General features: G+C 37.0%; 1 protein-coding gene across 2 annotated transcripts in view; it reads right to left on the bottom strand.

Annotated features, from left to right (window-relative positions):
* Nucleotides 1–17,108, bottom strand: part of mapk8b (mitogen-activated protein kinase 8b) — a 33,160-nt gene extending 16,052 nt beyond the window's left edge. For both annotated transcript variants that reach the window (XM_053511244.1, XM_053511245.1), the window contains exons 1-4: nt 16,958–17,108; nt 5,622–5,801; nt 5,394–5,523; nt 3,673–3,731 (exon numbers count right to left, since the gene is read on the bottom strand). In XM_053511244.1, the coding sequence (XP_053367219.1) occupies nt 3,673–3,731; nt 5,394–5,523; nt 5,622–5,743 (311 nt within the window). In that variant the 5' untranslated portion in view covers nt 5,744–5,801; nt 16,958–17,108. The remainder of the gene's footprint in view (nt 1–3,672; nt 3,732–5,393; nt 5,524–5,621; nt 5,802–16,957) is intronic.
* Nucleotides 17,109–17,318: the final 210 nt, after the last annotated feature.

Here is a 17,318-nt window from a genome sequence, read left to right on the forward strand (position 1 = left end):
GGCAACTATTTTGATTTCCGATTTTAGTCGATTTATTGTTGCTCTCCTTCATAAACTATTATTCAACTGTTTTACTTAAACAAAACAAAGAGTAACTATTAATCAAAAAACAAGTTGTCTGATAAGGGTGACAAAAAACTTTTTGAATTGGAAAAAATTAAGACTGAACATTTTGATCGGTCACCATATTGGATTTGGGCTGTTTTGTTGAAAGCAAGAGATAAAGACTTGGCAGTGGATTGATCTTTTCATCAAGATAATGACCACAAAACTGCATCCAAGTCAACAGAGAAATGGTTGAAGGAACACCCAATCAATGTCCTGAAATGAGCATCTAATCCCCTGGAGGAGGAAACACAACTAAGCAAATCTAAGAACTGCTTGACGTGAAGAAGAAATCCAGGATTCTGACCAACATCTCCAACTAGAGGTCTGCATTCCTGCGGCTCTCCCGCGGGACCCGGCAAGATTTTTTGCGGCGCGGGAATAAATTTACAAACAAAACGCGGTAGCGGTTGGAAACTGGTGTAATTTAAACGGGAGCGGTCAGTCTAATAATATACCGATCCCGATGTCCTTTCTGAACAGCATATCTGCGCTTTATTCATTCTTATCGAGCACCTGTATGACTTGCGCTCATGACTGCGCTGCACGCATGGACTGCGACATGCATTTTATTGGCAAGGTCTGTGCACGCAGGATTTGCTTAACGGTCACCAGAGGGGGCTGTATTGAGGATGGCAGAGCAAAGTGTGGATGCGCCGTCCTCGAAGGACGTTCAGCTTACGTCCTTCAAGGTCAGTTTACCGTCAAGAAACCCACATCGGGCAATTCTGTAATTTTTGCTTTCAGCGACACCTTTCCTAAGCTGTTGACAAAAAATGTCACATTTATATTTTGAATAAAAATAATAAATATGCTACAATTTTGTACATTGTTTCTACAATTTTCCCCCTGCAACACATTTTCCGTATTAACCATTCTTGTCAAAAAGAATAAAAATAAAATATATTGTTGTACAACCCACAGTTTTTTTTTGTTATCCCTCTCTTTCGGTTTAAATGTGAGATTCTGGAAATAGATAGACATTTAGCGGGAGCGGTCGGGTCGGTAAGAAAATTATTCTAAGCGGGCAGCGGGTGAACAAAGAGTGATATATAGCGGACGCAGGTGCGTGTGGGATAAAACCTCGTGGGAGCGGGACTAAAAAAAAAACAGTCCTGAGCAGACCTCTATCTCCAACCTCGTCACACAGTAAAACAGTTCTTCAGAAAAAATATATCAACTTCATACGTTCAACCGAGAACTACTACAGAGTACATTTTTATTAAAGGTTGAAATAATTTTTGAGTTACATATGAAGTATTGTGCAAAAGCCTTGAGCCAACCCTCATTTCTTCCTATTAAATTAATTAAAACAATGTCTAGTGTAGATTACACAGTGTCTAAAGATACAATTAAAAAAAATCGGTCTATGTAACAACCTCAGCAGCAACCTCATTTCCCCTCTTGTCTGTTCCAACCACCAGAATACTAATTACTGAACAATTGGAGCATGGTTACCCGGCTGTGTGTGATAATGTCACGTTTAACGCGGATAATAATATGACTAAGTGAACTAAAAGCTCCTAGATGGTTGTGTAGAAGTTGTGTATACTGTACAAGGGGGAAAAAGTATTTATTCAGCCACCAATTGTGTAAGTTCTCCCACTTAAAAGGATGAGAGAGGCCTGTAATTTTCATCATAGGTATACCTCAACTATGAGAGACAAAATAAAAAGAAGAAGAAAAAAAAAACACATTGTAGAATTTTTAAAGAATGTATTTGCAAATTATGGTGGAAAATAAGTATTTGTTCAATAACAAAATTTCATCTTTATACTTTATTATTTACCCTTTGTTGACAATGACAGAGGTACAACTAGGTAACATGGACTTTAACTGCCTCCAAAGATTTTCTATGCGGTTGAGATCTGAAGACTGGCTAGGCCACTCCAGGACCTTGAAATGCAACGTTTCATCTTCAATGCCCTTGCTTATATAAGGAGGTTTTCACTCAAAATCTCACGATACATGAGCCCATTCATTCTTTCCTTTACACGGATCAGTCGTCCTGGTCCCTTTGCAGAAAAACAGACTCAAAGCATGATGCCCCACCCCATGCTTTACAGTAGGTATGGTATTCTTTGGATGAAACTCAACATTCTTTCTCCTCCAAACACAAAGTTCTATTTTGGTTTCATCTAACCATATGACATTCTCCCAACCCTCTTCTGGATCATCCAAATGCTCTCTAGCAAACTTTAGATGGGCCTGGACATGTACTGGCTTAAGCAGGGGGACACATCTGGCAATGCAGGATTTGAGTCCCTGGTGGCGCAGTGTGTTACTTATGGTAGCCTTTGTTACTTTGGTCCCAGCACTTTGCAGGTCATTCACTAGGTCCCCCCGTGTGGTTCTGGGATTTTTAAACACAGTTCTTGTGATCTTTTTGACCCCACGGGGTGAGATCTTGCGGGAGCCCCAGATCGAGGGAGATGTACGTCTTGCATTTTCTAATAATTGCTCCCAAAGTTGATTTCTTCACATTAAGCTGCGCACCTACTGTAGATTCAGTCTTCCCAGCCTGGTGCAGGTCTACAGTTTTGTTTCTGGAGTCCTTTGACAGCTCTTTGGTCTTGGCCATAGTGGAGTTTGGAGTGTGACTGTTTGAGGTTGTGGACAGGTGTCTTTTATACTGATAACAGATGCCATTAATAAAGGAAATGAGTGGAGGACGGAGCAGCCTTTGTCCTCTAAAGAAGTTGTTACAGGTCTGTGAGAGCCAGAAATCTTGTTTGTTTGTAGGTGACCAAATATTTATTTTACAGAAGAACTTACAAATTAATTCATTAAAAATTCTACAATGTGATTTTCTGGATTTTTTTTTCTTATTTTGTCTCTCACAGTTGAGGTATACCTACTATGATGAAAATTACAGGCCTCTCTCATCTCTTTAAGTGGGGGAACTTACACAATTAGTGGCTGACTAAAGACTTTTTTGCCCCAATGTACCTTAAAGGGGAACTATTTTTACAAGAATACATTAAATGTAAGATGTGGGAGTGGTGGCTTAAGCGGCTAAAGCTCTAGACTATTTTTAGATCTGAGAATCTGGGTTCCTGTGTTGGTGAGTTGCCACACCTCATACTACCCAGCCACTGCATGCGGTGCCAGTCCCATTTGAGAGATTTTAATCTAACATTTGTTAAATGTTAATTTAAACTGCATAATCTGTTTTTCATGCATTTTTTTATACCAACATGACACAGTTATAATACAAGTAAATCTGAGTATTTTAAAATTGTGACTAATTATAGACCACGACTCTGCATAACTAGATAAAAAATTTTAATTGATTGACAGCACTAATTAAAAATTTAAATATAAAAAACAAGGGGTGGGGGGTTAAGACTTTTACACAGAACTGCACGTCTCTGATTGAACATCATTACTAAAAATAACAGACACAAACACATCCATCCATTATCGTGTTCACTTTATTTCCTCCCATGACATGCACCTGAAGGCAAAATACACTCTCAGTATCTAGAGGCATTCACGTGTGAACAAACTCTCTCACGTTACAAACACGTTTCACAAATGAAGAGTCAAAAATAATGGAAAACTCACACGTCTTGAAACTCTTCAAGTGTTTTCTGTGGTGTAAAGACATTTAGGAGTCCAATTATCTGCAAAGCAAAAGGAGACAGGTTAAAGAGAGTGTGACACTATTATAAGCGTACTGCTTTTGATGTCTTCTTTAAACCTAATGGATAAGAATTTAAATAATCAATAACTCTACACTCAGACCAGCAATTACAAATCAGTGGAAGTGCACTTTAACATCTGGATAATGGATCAATAGTGCTAGGAAAGAGCAGCATAAATAAGGGCACTTAATGATGTTTATTTAATGAAATTACAGTATGTCTTAAACTAGAGTTTTAACAAGACGTACCACAAAAAAAAAAAAAAATATTGTCCAAAACACAATATTGGTGCTAATATTATGTATTATTTTTTTATAATGTTATACATACTGTATAATACAGAAAATGTGTGAGCCAAAGAAGCTACTTCTAAAGTTTTTGGGAGTTACATGGGAGTGACCAATCTCGCTTCCCTAAAAATTTCAAGTTGCAAACTTTAGCCATTTTAGAAAGATGATTTTATACGTGTCCCAAAGTTTTTCAGTGTTACACTGTCTCACTTCAAACAATAATCATTTAAAATAGAAATTATTCACATTCCTCTATGAGTATTTATATTAAAGTTAATGTAAGCTTCTAGAAGCATATGACCTGTAAAAATTGTTGCTTAAATTAAAGCATTCCGTTCAAAATTAAAGATTTTTTTCCCCAAATTGTTTTTGCTTAGGGCATGAGGCGGCCACACACACTCACACTCTTATTCACACACTACGGGCAATTTGGAAATGCCAATTAGCCTAACCTGCATATCTTTGTACTGTGGGAGGAAACCGGAGTACCTGAAGGAAACCCACCAAGCACGGAAAGAACATGCAAACTTCATGCACACAGAGACGGGAATCGAGCCTGGCCGGGAATCGAACCCGGACCCTGGAGGTGCAAGGCGACAGTGCTAACCACTACATCACTGTGCCGCTGCCAGTAACTACTGTTAGCAGATATTCCATCAAAATTTCAGGGCAACATCAGCGTTTGTATGAGAGATGGTTTTTGGGCAAAAGCTTAAAAGGCAAAAAAATATATGTAGCTATGTCAAATTCATGTTGCAATTAATGTTGCATGCTGCAAAATCTTAACAATTTTACATTTTAGTAGAATAATAAACAGATTTATGTCTTTTCATGTGGAATCTAAATGGTCCAAGTTTCATCTGAATGACAGTTAAGATCGTTAGAATTTTAAATTCGAATTTAAAAAAAGTAACCGACACTACAGACATAAAAGGGCAGGAAATTGTATTTAGCGAATGTGTTTCTTTTAATCTAATAAACATATAAATGTGTATGAGTATTTACAAAAAAAAAAAATAAAGAAGTGCGGATCGGGAGAATAATAAGAAGCATTAAGTATTATTAAAAATAGTGTTATATACTCAGCAAAAAAAGAAACGTCCTCTGACTTTCAACTGTTTTTACTTTCAGTAAACTTAATGTGTAAATATTTGTACGAACACTAAAAGAGTCGACACCATAGGACATAAACTAAAAATGTTCCACAATGTGTTGGTTTCACAACACCATGTTTTGGACATTTGTATCTTTTAGAGCTTCTAAAAAAATAATCCAGCAATGTTTAAGCAGGTATACAATGCATACATATATACAGTACTACGCACATGGCACACTTTAAAACTCTGCTTACATTCTTGTGGTTGACACATTTCATGAGCACCAGCTCTCTGTACGCCCGTTTGGCATGGGTCTGGTTCTGGAAGGGCCGACTGAGTTTCTTAATAGCGACATTTCTCTCCAAGATGTGGTCATATGCTGAGCTATATTAAAAAAAAAAAAAAAAAAACATGAGTTTAACTCATCAAATGATTTTCCATTGTTGTTCTTAGTAATTGTCTGTGAGACCAAAGTTACTTACCAGACGATGCCTTGTGCTCCAGAGCCGATGGGTCTTAAGTTCTGGTACCGCTTCAGGACGGTAAATGTGGAATCTCCTACATCTATACTGTAATACTCTTTCTCACGCTTATTCCTGTTCATGGTGCTATTCGTGGTAAGTGTGTGCTGGGCATTCAAATAGATCCCACCCACACCAGACCTGAAAGACAGAAAGGAAAGATCAATGCACTGTGGAGAAGCTGACTGTTGGAGGGGAAACATTACAGCAGACAGTGCTCTGTTTTAGCAGAGGAAACAGTAACAGTCTAAACACTAGGTGTGAACAGAGTAGGTTTGTAGAAAGCGTCCTACCTACTATAGACGAGATTTGCATTTAACTGATGTTAGCAGAAATAATAATAATGATTCGTGATTTTGTAAAAGGGCTATTAAAATTAAAACAGGCTCAGAGTTATTGTCCAAACCCCCCGTACAGTCCTGAGCTCGCTCCAAAGACTTTGGTAACATGTTTTTTTGCCATTAAAGGAGTTCCTGGGAGGCCAGTGTTTCAGACATGAATCAGACAGTCAGTCTGGCTTACTGAGAAACCTTTCTACCCTGATGAAATCCAAGCACTTCTCAAACACTGAGATAAGAGTATTAGTGTAGCAGGGGATTATATAGAGAAACAAAGGAAGTTTTTAATTACTCTTATAACTCTGTTCTGTGCAATAAAAAGTCCCGGTTTGATTTGAACACCTCTTACATCTCCAAGAGAATAAAATAAGACCACAAGCTTATTTATTTATTAAATCAGTTAAATAGTTAGTTAATTAAATACTTAATTATTAAAGTTTCTTATGGGTTTGCTTAAAGGTTTATAGTTTTTCTAAATGAAGATTTATTTATGACTAATCGCTCTGTGTTAAAGCCTTAAAAGCTTCCACTATGAGATGAAATCTCCAGGGCGGTATAATCACTGAACGCTTTTCCACTAATGTGATTTAAATCACCTAGATTGTGTGGTGGACATAAAGACATGCACATTACACACTCGCGCACGGTCGAGACTCACACACGGCAGTGTTTTCCCTAAAGAGAGCCCTAATGAGGTGTGGCTGATCTGCAAAGAATTTTCACAAAATAAATGGGAATGATTTGTTTTAAAAGAAAAAACCCAAAGAAGAGAAATAATACATAATAATTAGTGCTGTCAATCGATTTAAAAAAATTAACTAATTAATCGCACAATTTTTTGCAATTAATCGCGATTAATCACAATGAAACTTTTTGGATATGTAAATGTAAATAATTAATGTAAACTCAAGACAATAAAACTATTTAAATTCAAATATGATTGTTTATTGGAATTTTTGTTTAACTTGTAACACAGATTTTCTCATGTAAACAACATACCTGCAATAAACCATCAATATTCTCCAAATTAACTGTTGGCTTAAAAGCCATATTTATTAAAGAAATAAAAACACAGGTATGTGCCATTTGTGTCATTTGAATTTCAAAACAATCAATGCAATTTACATTGGCGAGGCCCTGTAGAAGTGATATGTCAAAGACGAATTACTTCTGTGGTATTTAAATTCGGCTTTGCAAAATGTACAGATTACTTTTCTTTTATCCACAGAACCATCCGGCAGAGTTTTATACTGAAACTTTCCGTCTAAAAGTCCTTCCTTGGTCTTATCCATACTTCTTTGCACGTTGAACACACGTTGGCCACAACAGAAAAAAAAAAACAACTGCAACCGCGTTAATTGCGTTAAATTTTTTTTATGCGTTAAATATTTCAAATTAATCGCATGCGTTAACGCACTAATTTTGACAGCACTAATAATAATACATAATAATAATAATTATTATTATTATTATTGGTAATAAAATTACAAATAATATAAATAGTGAAAAAAATATTTTTTTGCGATGACGCATGCAGCGAGAATTTTCTGCTCTGCTAAAACAAAATTGGAGGTATAGCGGTAAATTTTAATAAATACGTGAAAGTGAAGCACATGGCATCCCAAACTTTTTATTCTTTTCTTTTTTTAAGTCAACCAGACATCGAGTACACACAGTTCCTCAGCTTATGGTTCCTCTTTGTTTGGTCTGTTTGCAAAGTATGCAAAGGAAAGGCATATCAAGGAAACACTATAAACTTGTTTACACAACAGGACGACACCATAAAATGTTCACACGGTGCATGAGCGTTCACTAAAGCTGCACTAATCTTTCTTAAATCACAATTGTGATTCTTCTCCACAGAAATTGAGATTATGGCATAATTCTCGCATACAATTCTAATTTTTTTCCCAACCAAACCATTTTTTGCACTCAAGCAATTAAAAAATAAAAATAAAAAAGTGCTCTTCACACAAATCTTTCAAGTGTCTTCAAAAGAAAAATGAAAAAAAAAGTCACATTTTCTTATTTTAGAAAATAATGTAAAAGCTATTATACAGAAACAGAATATAAATAATAACAACTAATAAAATAACAAATAAAGAACATCTGTGCTTTTTTGGACACTACAGCCAAAATTCACCATATACACCACCGCTCAATCAGTTTGGGATCACCTTCTAACTCAATGTTCTTTCCAGATTTTTATTTCATTCTACATTTTAAATTTTGAAGTCGTTCAAAAGTTACAATAACAGTGGGATAAACATTATTTGCAGAAATAGTTATGCCACAGTGTAAGTTTAAGATTTGATATTATTTGTTTGGTGGAGACATTATTTATACTGTGATCTGGCAACCCTGAAATACAGAAAAAGCAAACAAATACCTTGTGTGCAGGCAAAAATAATAAAATAAAAATTAAATTTTTATTTAATAATTTTAAGAAATTAATAAAAAAAAAAGTTCTTGCTCATGAATTCCCACAGTATATAAGTCCAAATAAATAACCCCACACAATGTCTAAAACCTTGATATTATTCATCAATTTTTAAATGCCAAACCGCGAAGAGAGATCCACCCAGATTAAAGACCAAGTGTGACCTTTACACTTCTGATTATTTATGTTTTTTTTTTTTCAACAGTTTGTTTAAACTGTTTTGGTTTCAATGATGTGTCTCACACATCTACTTTTTCAGGACTGTCTTGTTCTCTGTTTATAATTGAAAAGTTGTTAATTGTTAATACACTCAAACATAAAAAAATGAGGAATCAATAAAAACTTTATTTTAATAAAAACAGTGAACGACATTTCAGCCAGGTCTCCAGAGTTTTACCCCTAAGAATCTGAATTCAGATAACCTGCAGCAAGCTATTTGTGCTTAATTTGCAATTAAGCTTTACTCCATTGCACACACAAGTTAAAGACAAAAAGAAATTCAGGATTTGGCTCAAAATTTAGTCATTGCACACAATTTCACACATCTGGCTACATAAGAATGAACCGTCCTTTTAAAAACTGAACACAGCTTTATGAAAGCCTCTCATAATTTAGATGTTTCTATGTGATCCTACAGACCTGAAAGACAGAAAGGCACACTCTAAACAATTTACACATTGCCATCCTGTGTGGTAGAAGTGAATTACAGTATTTTATAAGTTTGTTTAGAAATAATAATTATGGCAGATGACAGAGATACGTGCTGCTCAGTTAAATGTGGATTTTTTTTTGATGATTTAATTTGGTTAAAGTTATAAATAACTGTGGTATTTGAATTGAGTTTGTATCGTTAAATGCCGAGTTTTAATTTTAGGTGAGAAAACTAATGTTTCATTGATACATTTAATGACTTATTAAACTTTTTTTAAAGGTTTAAAATTGTAACAACGTAATATCGCGTCCGATGTTTATAAAATCGTGATACTTAAAGAATCATAATTTCAATCAAAACAGCACCGAGGTATTAGGATTATATCGTATCAGGTGGTGACTGGTGATTCACGTCCCTATAATTTAGTAATAACTTCTGTCTGACGTAAACCCTAATGATGGCTGTAGATATTCTCACAATCTAACGCTTAAACTTGCTCAAAGTATGCTTACGTTTTCTTCTTCGCATGAGGCACCTGGATATTATAGATTTAAGCCTTAAAAATTTTCAAAAAATCTAAAATATGACCCTGATTTTTACACTGAAGAGCTTTCCAACACATGTAGCACTGCTCGACCCTACAGTATACAGTTCCTCATGTCATCTCAGGGAGATTCTCCTTGTCACGTCCTCATGTCTGGCTTGTGAAATCAGGGAAAAATTTAAACCTGTATCTGTACCCGGATATGTGTAAAGCTGTTCATTGTTAGAAGTGCAATATGACTAAAACTGACCTTACAGCATGCACATTTTGTGAGTCATTAAGAAAAAAAAGTCTATATATAATAAAAGGTAGAGGCACTGTGTCGTTAAGAAGTGTATCCAGGGAAACGTATTTAAACTAAGAACTAAAACTTGGAAAACAATTGGGATGGGTTTGTCTTATACTTGTGTATACTTTATGAAAAGAAAAAATAACAGCAGAATCAGTGACTGTGTAGGTTTGATTGACATGGAAACAAAGTGTTTTCTTAAACCAACAACACAACAGTATATCATTATTTTCCATCAAGTCTCTTCAAGTTCTGCTTACAAAGGGCGATCATAAAAAAAATCTTATTAAAATAAAAAAAAAGCAAAAAATTTGCCGCAATTATGTCTGTGGAAATGAGTTTAGTCGTGAACATTTCTTTTTGTTTAAAAAACCCGTATGATGCTGTTGGACAAGGTCAAGGCAGAGCGTCGTGGAGCGCTCACGGAGGGGGCTCGCCTTCTTCATGAAATGGTGAAACTTGCGGCTGACTTACTGTATGGTCAAAAATTTTGGCATTCTGAGGTGGAACTTTTCCTCAAGAGACAAAAAAAAATTCTTTAAAGACAGTCTTCACCAGTTTATCTATCGTTTGGAGAAGTGTGTGTGTCGCCTTAGGTGGAGGATACGTAGAGAAGGACTAAGCATATGACTAGGGCTGAAACGATTCCTCGAGTTATTCGATTACAAAAAATGATTGAGGCAAAATCTTCTGCCTTAAAGCTTCTTTTAATAAATGTTAAAAGCTTGCGTTATGTTTTTGCGCAATTATTTGTTTGGCGTGACACAGCGCGCTTCCAGATGCAAGCCGCCATTAAACACCACAAAGCGGAAGAAGAAGCAAACAGTTTGCTGTGTATTGATTTGAGGGAGCGTTCTGTTGCGGGCTGGAAAATGGAAAGAAGCGATAAAAATATCAGTGAGCCAAAAGATGAAGAAATCAACAAGAGAAAACGACAGAAATTGTCAATAAAGGCTTATATGTTATGCCTGAGATGTAGATTTTGAAACTTTTAGTTCTGAAAGTTTAGTTGCAAAACGTAGTGTTTTTTTATAATTATTTTTTTAAATGTATGCCTTAGTTTTGTTTTTTTTTTGTCCTTAAAGTCATTTAAAATACCTTTTTTTTTTTTTTTTTAGAAGAATGTATGGCACTGTAATGCACTTAATTCATCTCAGTCAACTTTAATACTCCGTTCTCACCTACGTGGTTTCGCGCAGGAAGTACGGTTCATCTTGATTCACCGCGAGTTTTGGCGCTGCGATTATGTTTGCATCTTTCCACGCAAAATTTTTTGCTGCCTTAAAAACATCTTTAATTTTTGGTGGACCTTGGTATGTTGACATGGGCCCTAATGCGATCCTAATGCTAATCCAATCGGAATAAATCTGCATCGTATAAACACTACACTCTGACCAGTCTGACCCGATCGTGAATAATTGGAATGAATTTTCTAATCAGAGAAGCCGTTGTTCCAGCAGGGAAAACATTTTTCCCTTCCCTTCCTGATCGGTAACTCATTTCCGGCGGTGTTTACTTTCTTCCACTGGGTCTCTGTCTGAGGGTGGAGCTTTGACCAACATTTTACACGTGGTAAAGCATCTAACCAATCAGGGAGGAGACCGGATTAACCTGAGAAAGTTTGGAAGCCTGAACTTTAAAAGACTAACAAAATCTGTTATGTTTTAAGCAGATTAAATGCTTGATGTGTCAAAAAAAGTGATAATAAATTTATCAGCTCAACTTCTCGATCGATAATCTTATTGAGTTCAATTATACTAAAGGAATATTGTTCTTGTAGAAGTAGTATGTACGCACGTATGAACTATGCTGTGTGATTATCATACTGTAAGATTTTTCATATCACTTTCTCCTTCCTAAGTGTAATTACTGTCGCAATTTAATGATTTTTTTTCCTCCCTTGTTTTCCCCTTAATTCAGTCAGCGCTGATCTGATTCTCAGCTACTAGTGTGTGTGTATGTGTGTGTGTGTGTGTAAATGCTAACATACACATCCTCTGCAACGCTAATGCAGCATCTCTGTTTATTAGAGGAGACACAAATCGCAAACTGGTAGGAATGTGTTCATTTCAGTCTGATAAACTCTCAGACAGACAGCAGGGCCGGGCATGCTCACTCACACACACACACACACACACACACACACACACAAAATGCTGTGGACGGCTGTGGGATTCTGAAGAAACAAGTAAGACTCTTGGGCATCGCTACTACTCATGAGCGTCTCTTTAGGATATTAACGTAACCGTAGATGAATAAAATTAACAATTGATTTAACCAACCGATCTTGAGGCGTATTTAACCTTGGTACAAAATAAATCCTATGCAGAGTTAAACACTGTAATTAAAGGTGTTTTCCAAGCATTAGCAGCGCAATAACAGTAACAGCAGCACAGGTATTTATCACTTCGACAAACCTGTCCACACACGTCCTTATTCCCGTTTTAATCCGGCCTTGCACGAGTTCTCTACGAGCTCCATGCAGAAATACGTTTCTTTTCATAAAAACATTTTTAAAAATACAGTTCATGCAAAGCAGGAAAAAGGGCCGCGTAGACGACCGCGTCCTCCACAGTTTAGAGTATTGTCTTTATTTCCTATGCCATCTACGTACACATAAAGCGATAACAATAACCCTCTACCATAAAATAACACTATGTTTGCCTATACATCCTGTAAACCATCTCTCACACACAATCTTTCATTCTGCTTTTCCTGCATCATTTGCATTATTCATGTAATCAAACGCACCGAGCTCTTGGTGTGGTGCATTTCCAAGTTTCATCCACTAACGTCAGAGCTGCACGTACGCGGCTAGACAAGACCAAGACGTACCAGGAGTTTCATTATTATCTGTCGCCGCACCACACCGTACGTCTCTATTCAAGAAAAACAAGACGAAGCACAGGAGCGGTTCAGAAAGTGCTAAAACATGAATGAAGACACACCCTTAGCTCTCCTTCTCCGCATGCAAGTGTGTGTGTGAGAGAGTGAGAGAGAGAGAGAGAGAGAGAGAGAGAGAGAGAGAGAGAGAGACTAAATGTACTTTGCTATTCTGTTACCTTTTAAGGTAAATCAGTGTTACTCACAGTTGTCTATTGTCATCTTTACTCGATCACTGTGTGAAAACAAAAACAATAAATAAAAAAAAAGACTCCTGTAACAGCCAGGATTAGATTCTGCCCTCACCCTGGGTGTCACGCCTCTGTATGTATGTATATTTAAAAATGAATTATGATGAAAGAGTGAATAATAAAAACAGAGATTAAGTCTGTTTAGACACGTCATAATCAGAGGGATTAATGTAATGTAGTAAGATTTACTGTGTGGAAATGAAGACCTGGCACAATCGAAAGCAACCGAGTGTTTATTTTCCAGCAAATCCATTTAGTTCGGAATTAATTTAGTGTGAAATATATATATATATTTTTATGTGTCATTAATTGTTCAACCCTTGTAGTGATTAGAATCTGGAATCTGGGATCTGGCATAAGGATTAGGGAGAGATCAGATAACCAACCATCTTGGTAATAGCTGCATTGTGAACATAATGTAATGTGTTGTAATGCACCTGCATTGCAGACCTACAATGACCCTGCAATACAACTTTACAAAAACAACAACAACAAAAAATACAGAAAAAAGAAAAAAAGGGAAAGGTGATGTGATTATAATGCATTGATAAATAAAAGACCTGAACATGAACATGGCATGTTTGGATCCTCTCATCTCCGAAAACCCAAAAACATGCATGGATGGGGACTGGGAACATTAAATTCGTGGGATAGGAATCACCAGGGACGACCGATATGGAATTATGATGATACCTATATGTGAGTAAAGTTGGATTGTGGTCTGTAAGTATCAAGGTTTTATAATATATCAGGATTTTATATCATTTTGATCTTTTTTTTTTCTCCAGTAAGCATGTTACCGGTTTAGTCTAATTAAAATTTCTTTCTTTAAAGTATAAAAATATCATAAAAATTCTGAAAAATCATACCATCCAAACAGTTATAAAAATCACGATATTTACAGACTCCCAATACAAATCGAATCATTACCAGGGGATCGTGACAGCATCGTATCGGAACGAGATCCCTAGTAAACTAATTCGTTTCCCCTGTACAGGATGCTTTGCTGGCTGCACATCATGTTTGAACAGTTTAGAGCACCACCTACAGGATTAAACAGGAATCCACAAACTGTAGCAGGGCTACGGATTTAAAAGTTACAAAAGTCCGGTCAATAAAGTTTTTATTCAAGCGTGAGTTTTTGGCATTCAATTTAAACTTTCCATTGCATTTTAATAATATTTATAGTTTATTGTTATACGGAATGTACGGAATACAAACAACAATCATTAACCAGTCTTTAGGGAATCTTCATTTGCAACGCTGCTGGGCTGTAAGTGAATGTGAAAGCACTCTGGTTGCTCCGTCATACCGGGCTCTCAGTTCTGGTATTTTTCCACGCCCTCACTTTGGACTGCTGCAGATACGTTTTGCTCAAACGACCAGTGTTTTGTCTCATAGTGAAGCTTCACATGACTGTTTGTTATCATCATCACCACGGTTTCAGAACATATGAGACAAACTGGTTTTAAACTTCCCACAGAAAGAATAAACATACATCGATCTGTCCGTTCATCTTTAAACGTTCAGTTTTCATAGTCTACTTTCCTTTTCCTGCCCCCCCCCCCCTCACCGTACACTCTGTGTATATACAGTAAACCATCGCGTGATTAGTTTTGTTGAGCGACGCACAAAGTCGCGTACACATTGAGGGGAAAAAGCGCTAGATTTCTAGTATATTGATTATCCTCATTTACCAGAAAAGCATCAGGATGCGGATAGAACTGTCGCTCGGTCTGGACATCTTTCTTTTTACGGACGTTTAGTGATGCCTGACCTATAGGATTATACAGCAAGAGCATCTCAAAGGCCAACAGATATTATTTTCCTATTCAAAAAACCTATGTGGAGATTCATTAAAGAATTATGATAAGTAACTGAATATTTTCACCTCCATCTCAATTAAATTCATCCCTGGTGTGAGGGAGTGTGTGACTGGGTTTTGCCCCTGCCCCACGCATGGTGTTCCCAAAACAGGCTCATCTGCAGCCCTGATTGGGATAACGTTTACCGGAGTCGGATGTATGAGTGATTAAACAAGCTCTCCCAGTCTTTACAGCTCACCCCATGCACTGCTATTAACTGTCTGAAGCCGTCAGTTGATTTCATTAGTATTGCGGGTTTTTAAACGATAGTGATTGTCGCAAAGCAGCTTTACAGAATCAAAAGACAATCAGGGAAACAAATATGAAATATGTGAGAAACTAAATGAATCAAAATGAACAGATCGTCCAGAGGACGATGGTGGCAAGGAAAAACTTCCTGAGATGGCAATAGGAAAAAACCCTGAGAGGAACCTTGACCTTGGGTCACAGAGGCAAAGAAATATCACCGACAATACACGATCACGCGTTTTATTTTTGTTTTCAGTTGTTTCTGTAACAAAAAGGTAATAATAATAATAATAATAATAATAATAATCTCATTTTAAGAGTTTAAAATTTTTTGCGACATCATTTCCATATTCTTGTAGTAGCATAATGTACATGTCATAGACGTAATGCTAACATTTGTTCTACCCGACATATGTGCAAACCCAAATGCACAGTTTAAAATCTAAAGCCTCTCATTAACACACACTGGTCATTGACCTGTGCTGTGTAGCTGGGTTTTTACGGATTAGATGAAATCCAGTTTCGTTATTGGACGCTCAGGTATAAAACTGCAATATAGAAATGCAATATACAAATTCACATTTCATGCAAACTTAAATAATTCTTTTGACTGTGTAAAGCTGCTTTGCGGCAATGAAAATTGCTAAAAGCGCTATACAAATAAAATTGAATTGAATTGAATTGAATATAGGAAGGAACCTTAAGAGGAATCGGACTCGACAGGGAACCCATCCTCATTTGGGTGATAACAGATAGAAGGAATTACTTCGCAGTCATGCTCGTTTTCAGTCTGTTGCAACGATTGAGCGACTGCAGTCACAGACAGTCAGAGAACAGACGTCAGCCGAGTCTAAGACCGTCTTCATGGTGAAGTGAAACTGTCCGCAGTCACCACGCACATCCAGAGCAAGAAGATCTCTGACCAAAAGCGAGTCGACAGGATGAGTCCGGAGGGTAGATGAGGTCTGGATCACTGGGAGCACCATGTTTTAGGCGATTTTAACTATTGATTCTTCAGTAAGATTAGTTATGACATCATGATCTTTAATGCGTAACCTGAGAGAAAGCAGATTCAGGTTTTCTACTAAAAAAAATCAATTCCAGTGTGAATGCTCATGAGAAATCCAAAGGCCTCATGATTTCAGGAGATTGTGATTCTTAACTCTTTCTGTGTGTGTGTGTGTGTGTGTGTGTGTGTGTGTGTGTGATACTGCCAAGCATTTGACATCCATAGCTGGAAGATCTCAGGTGACCTGCTTTGCTCTTGTTTCTTTGTGTCCTGTATGTGTGTGTGTGTGTGTGTGTGTGTGTGTGTATATTGTCCACCATTTCACTAGAAATCAATCTGTAATGTCTAACAGTCACGATATAACTCACATTTAGCAGACAAACAGTCTTGTTTGGGATAAACTCTGGGTTATGACAGACTAAATGAGCTCCTAATGAGGTAAATACCGGGTAAAAACAATACCGTGTTGCTCAATTAATACCATTTTGACTTAAATGTGTCTAAAAACACAGCAGCTGTAAAGACATTTGCAGACTTTCGGGCTTGTTTAGCTAAACCGCTAGGTTACAACATTAACGCTGGCTGAATTCCAAATGGCTTCCCATTGAACTTACTATCTAGTGCACTTCGCCTTTACAAGCCCTTCCTGTACACCCGTACTAGGGCGCCGGTGTAGGGAACAATCACGCCGTTTGGGATCCAGCCTGCAACAACGAGCCCAATACCCTTCCTCAAAACAAAGTCCTGGAAAAAAAACATCATATCATATCTACTTACACTCTTAGCGATATTCCCAAAGAAGGTCAGCGTCAAAAGAAATATGCCGTCCTCCGTCTCTAAACAGACACACGGGAATATTTGAGTTATTTTCCGCTGTGCTTTGAGCCGCAAAACCCTGGAGCCTGCTGCGTTTCCGTCCCCAGGCCAGGATCTGAGACTTGCGCAGTACGTCACTCGGTCTTGCGTTGTGATGACGTAGACAGTTTCTGTGCTTTCTGAAGGCGTACAGGAAATGTTTGTCCTGAAAGGTTCTCTGACTGTTGAAACCAAGATATACACATATAATTGTTGTTTTAACACTCTGGTGTAAATACCAAGTCATAATTTACATAAACCTCAACAAAAAACACAGTAAAGC

Source organism: Clarias gariepinus, chromosome 14 (assembly GCF_024256425.1).
Source record: "Clarias gariepinus isolate MV-2021 ecotype Netherlands chromosome 14, CGAR_prim_01v2, whole genome shotgun sequence".
Classification (NCBI taxonomy): Eukaryota; Metazoa; Chordata; class Actinopteri; order Siluriformes; family Clariidae; genus Clarias; species Clarias gariepinus.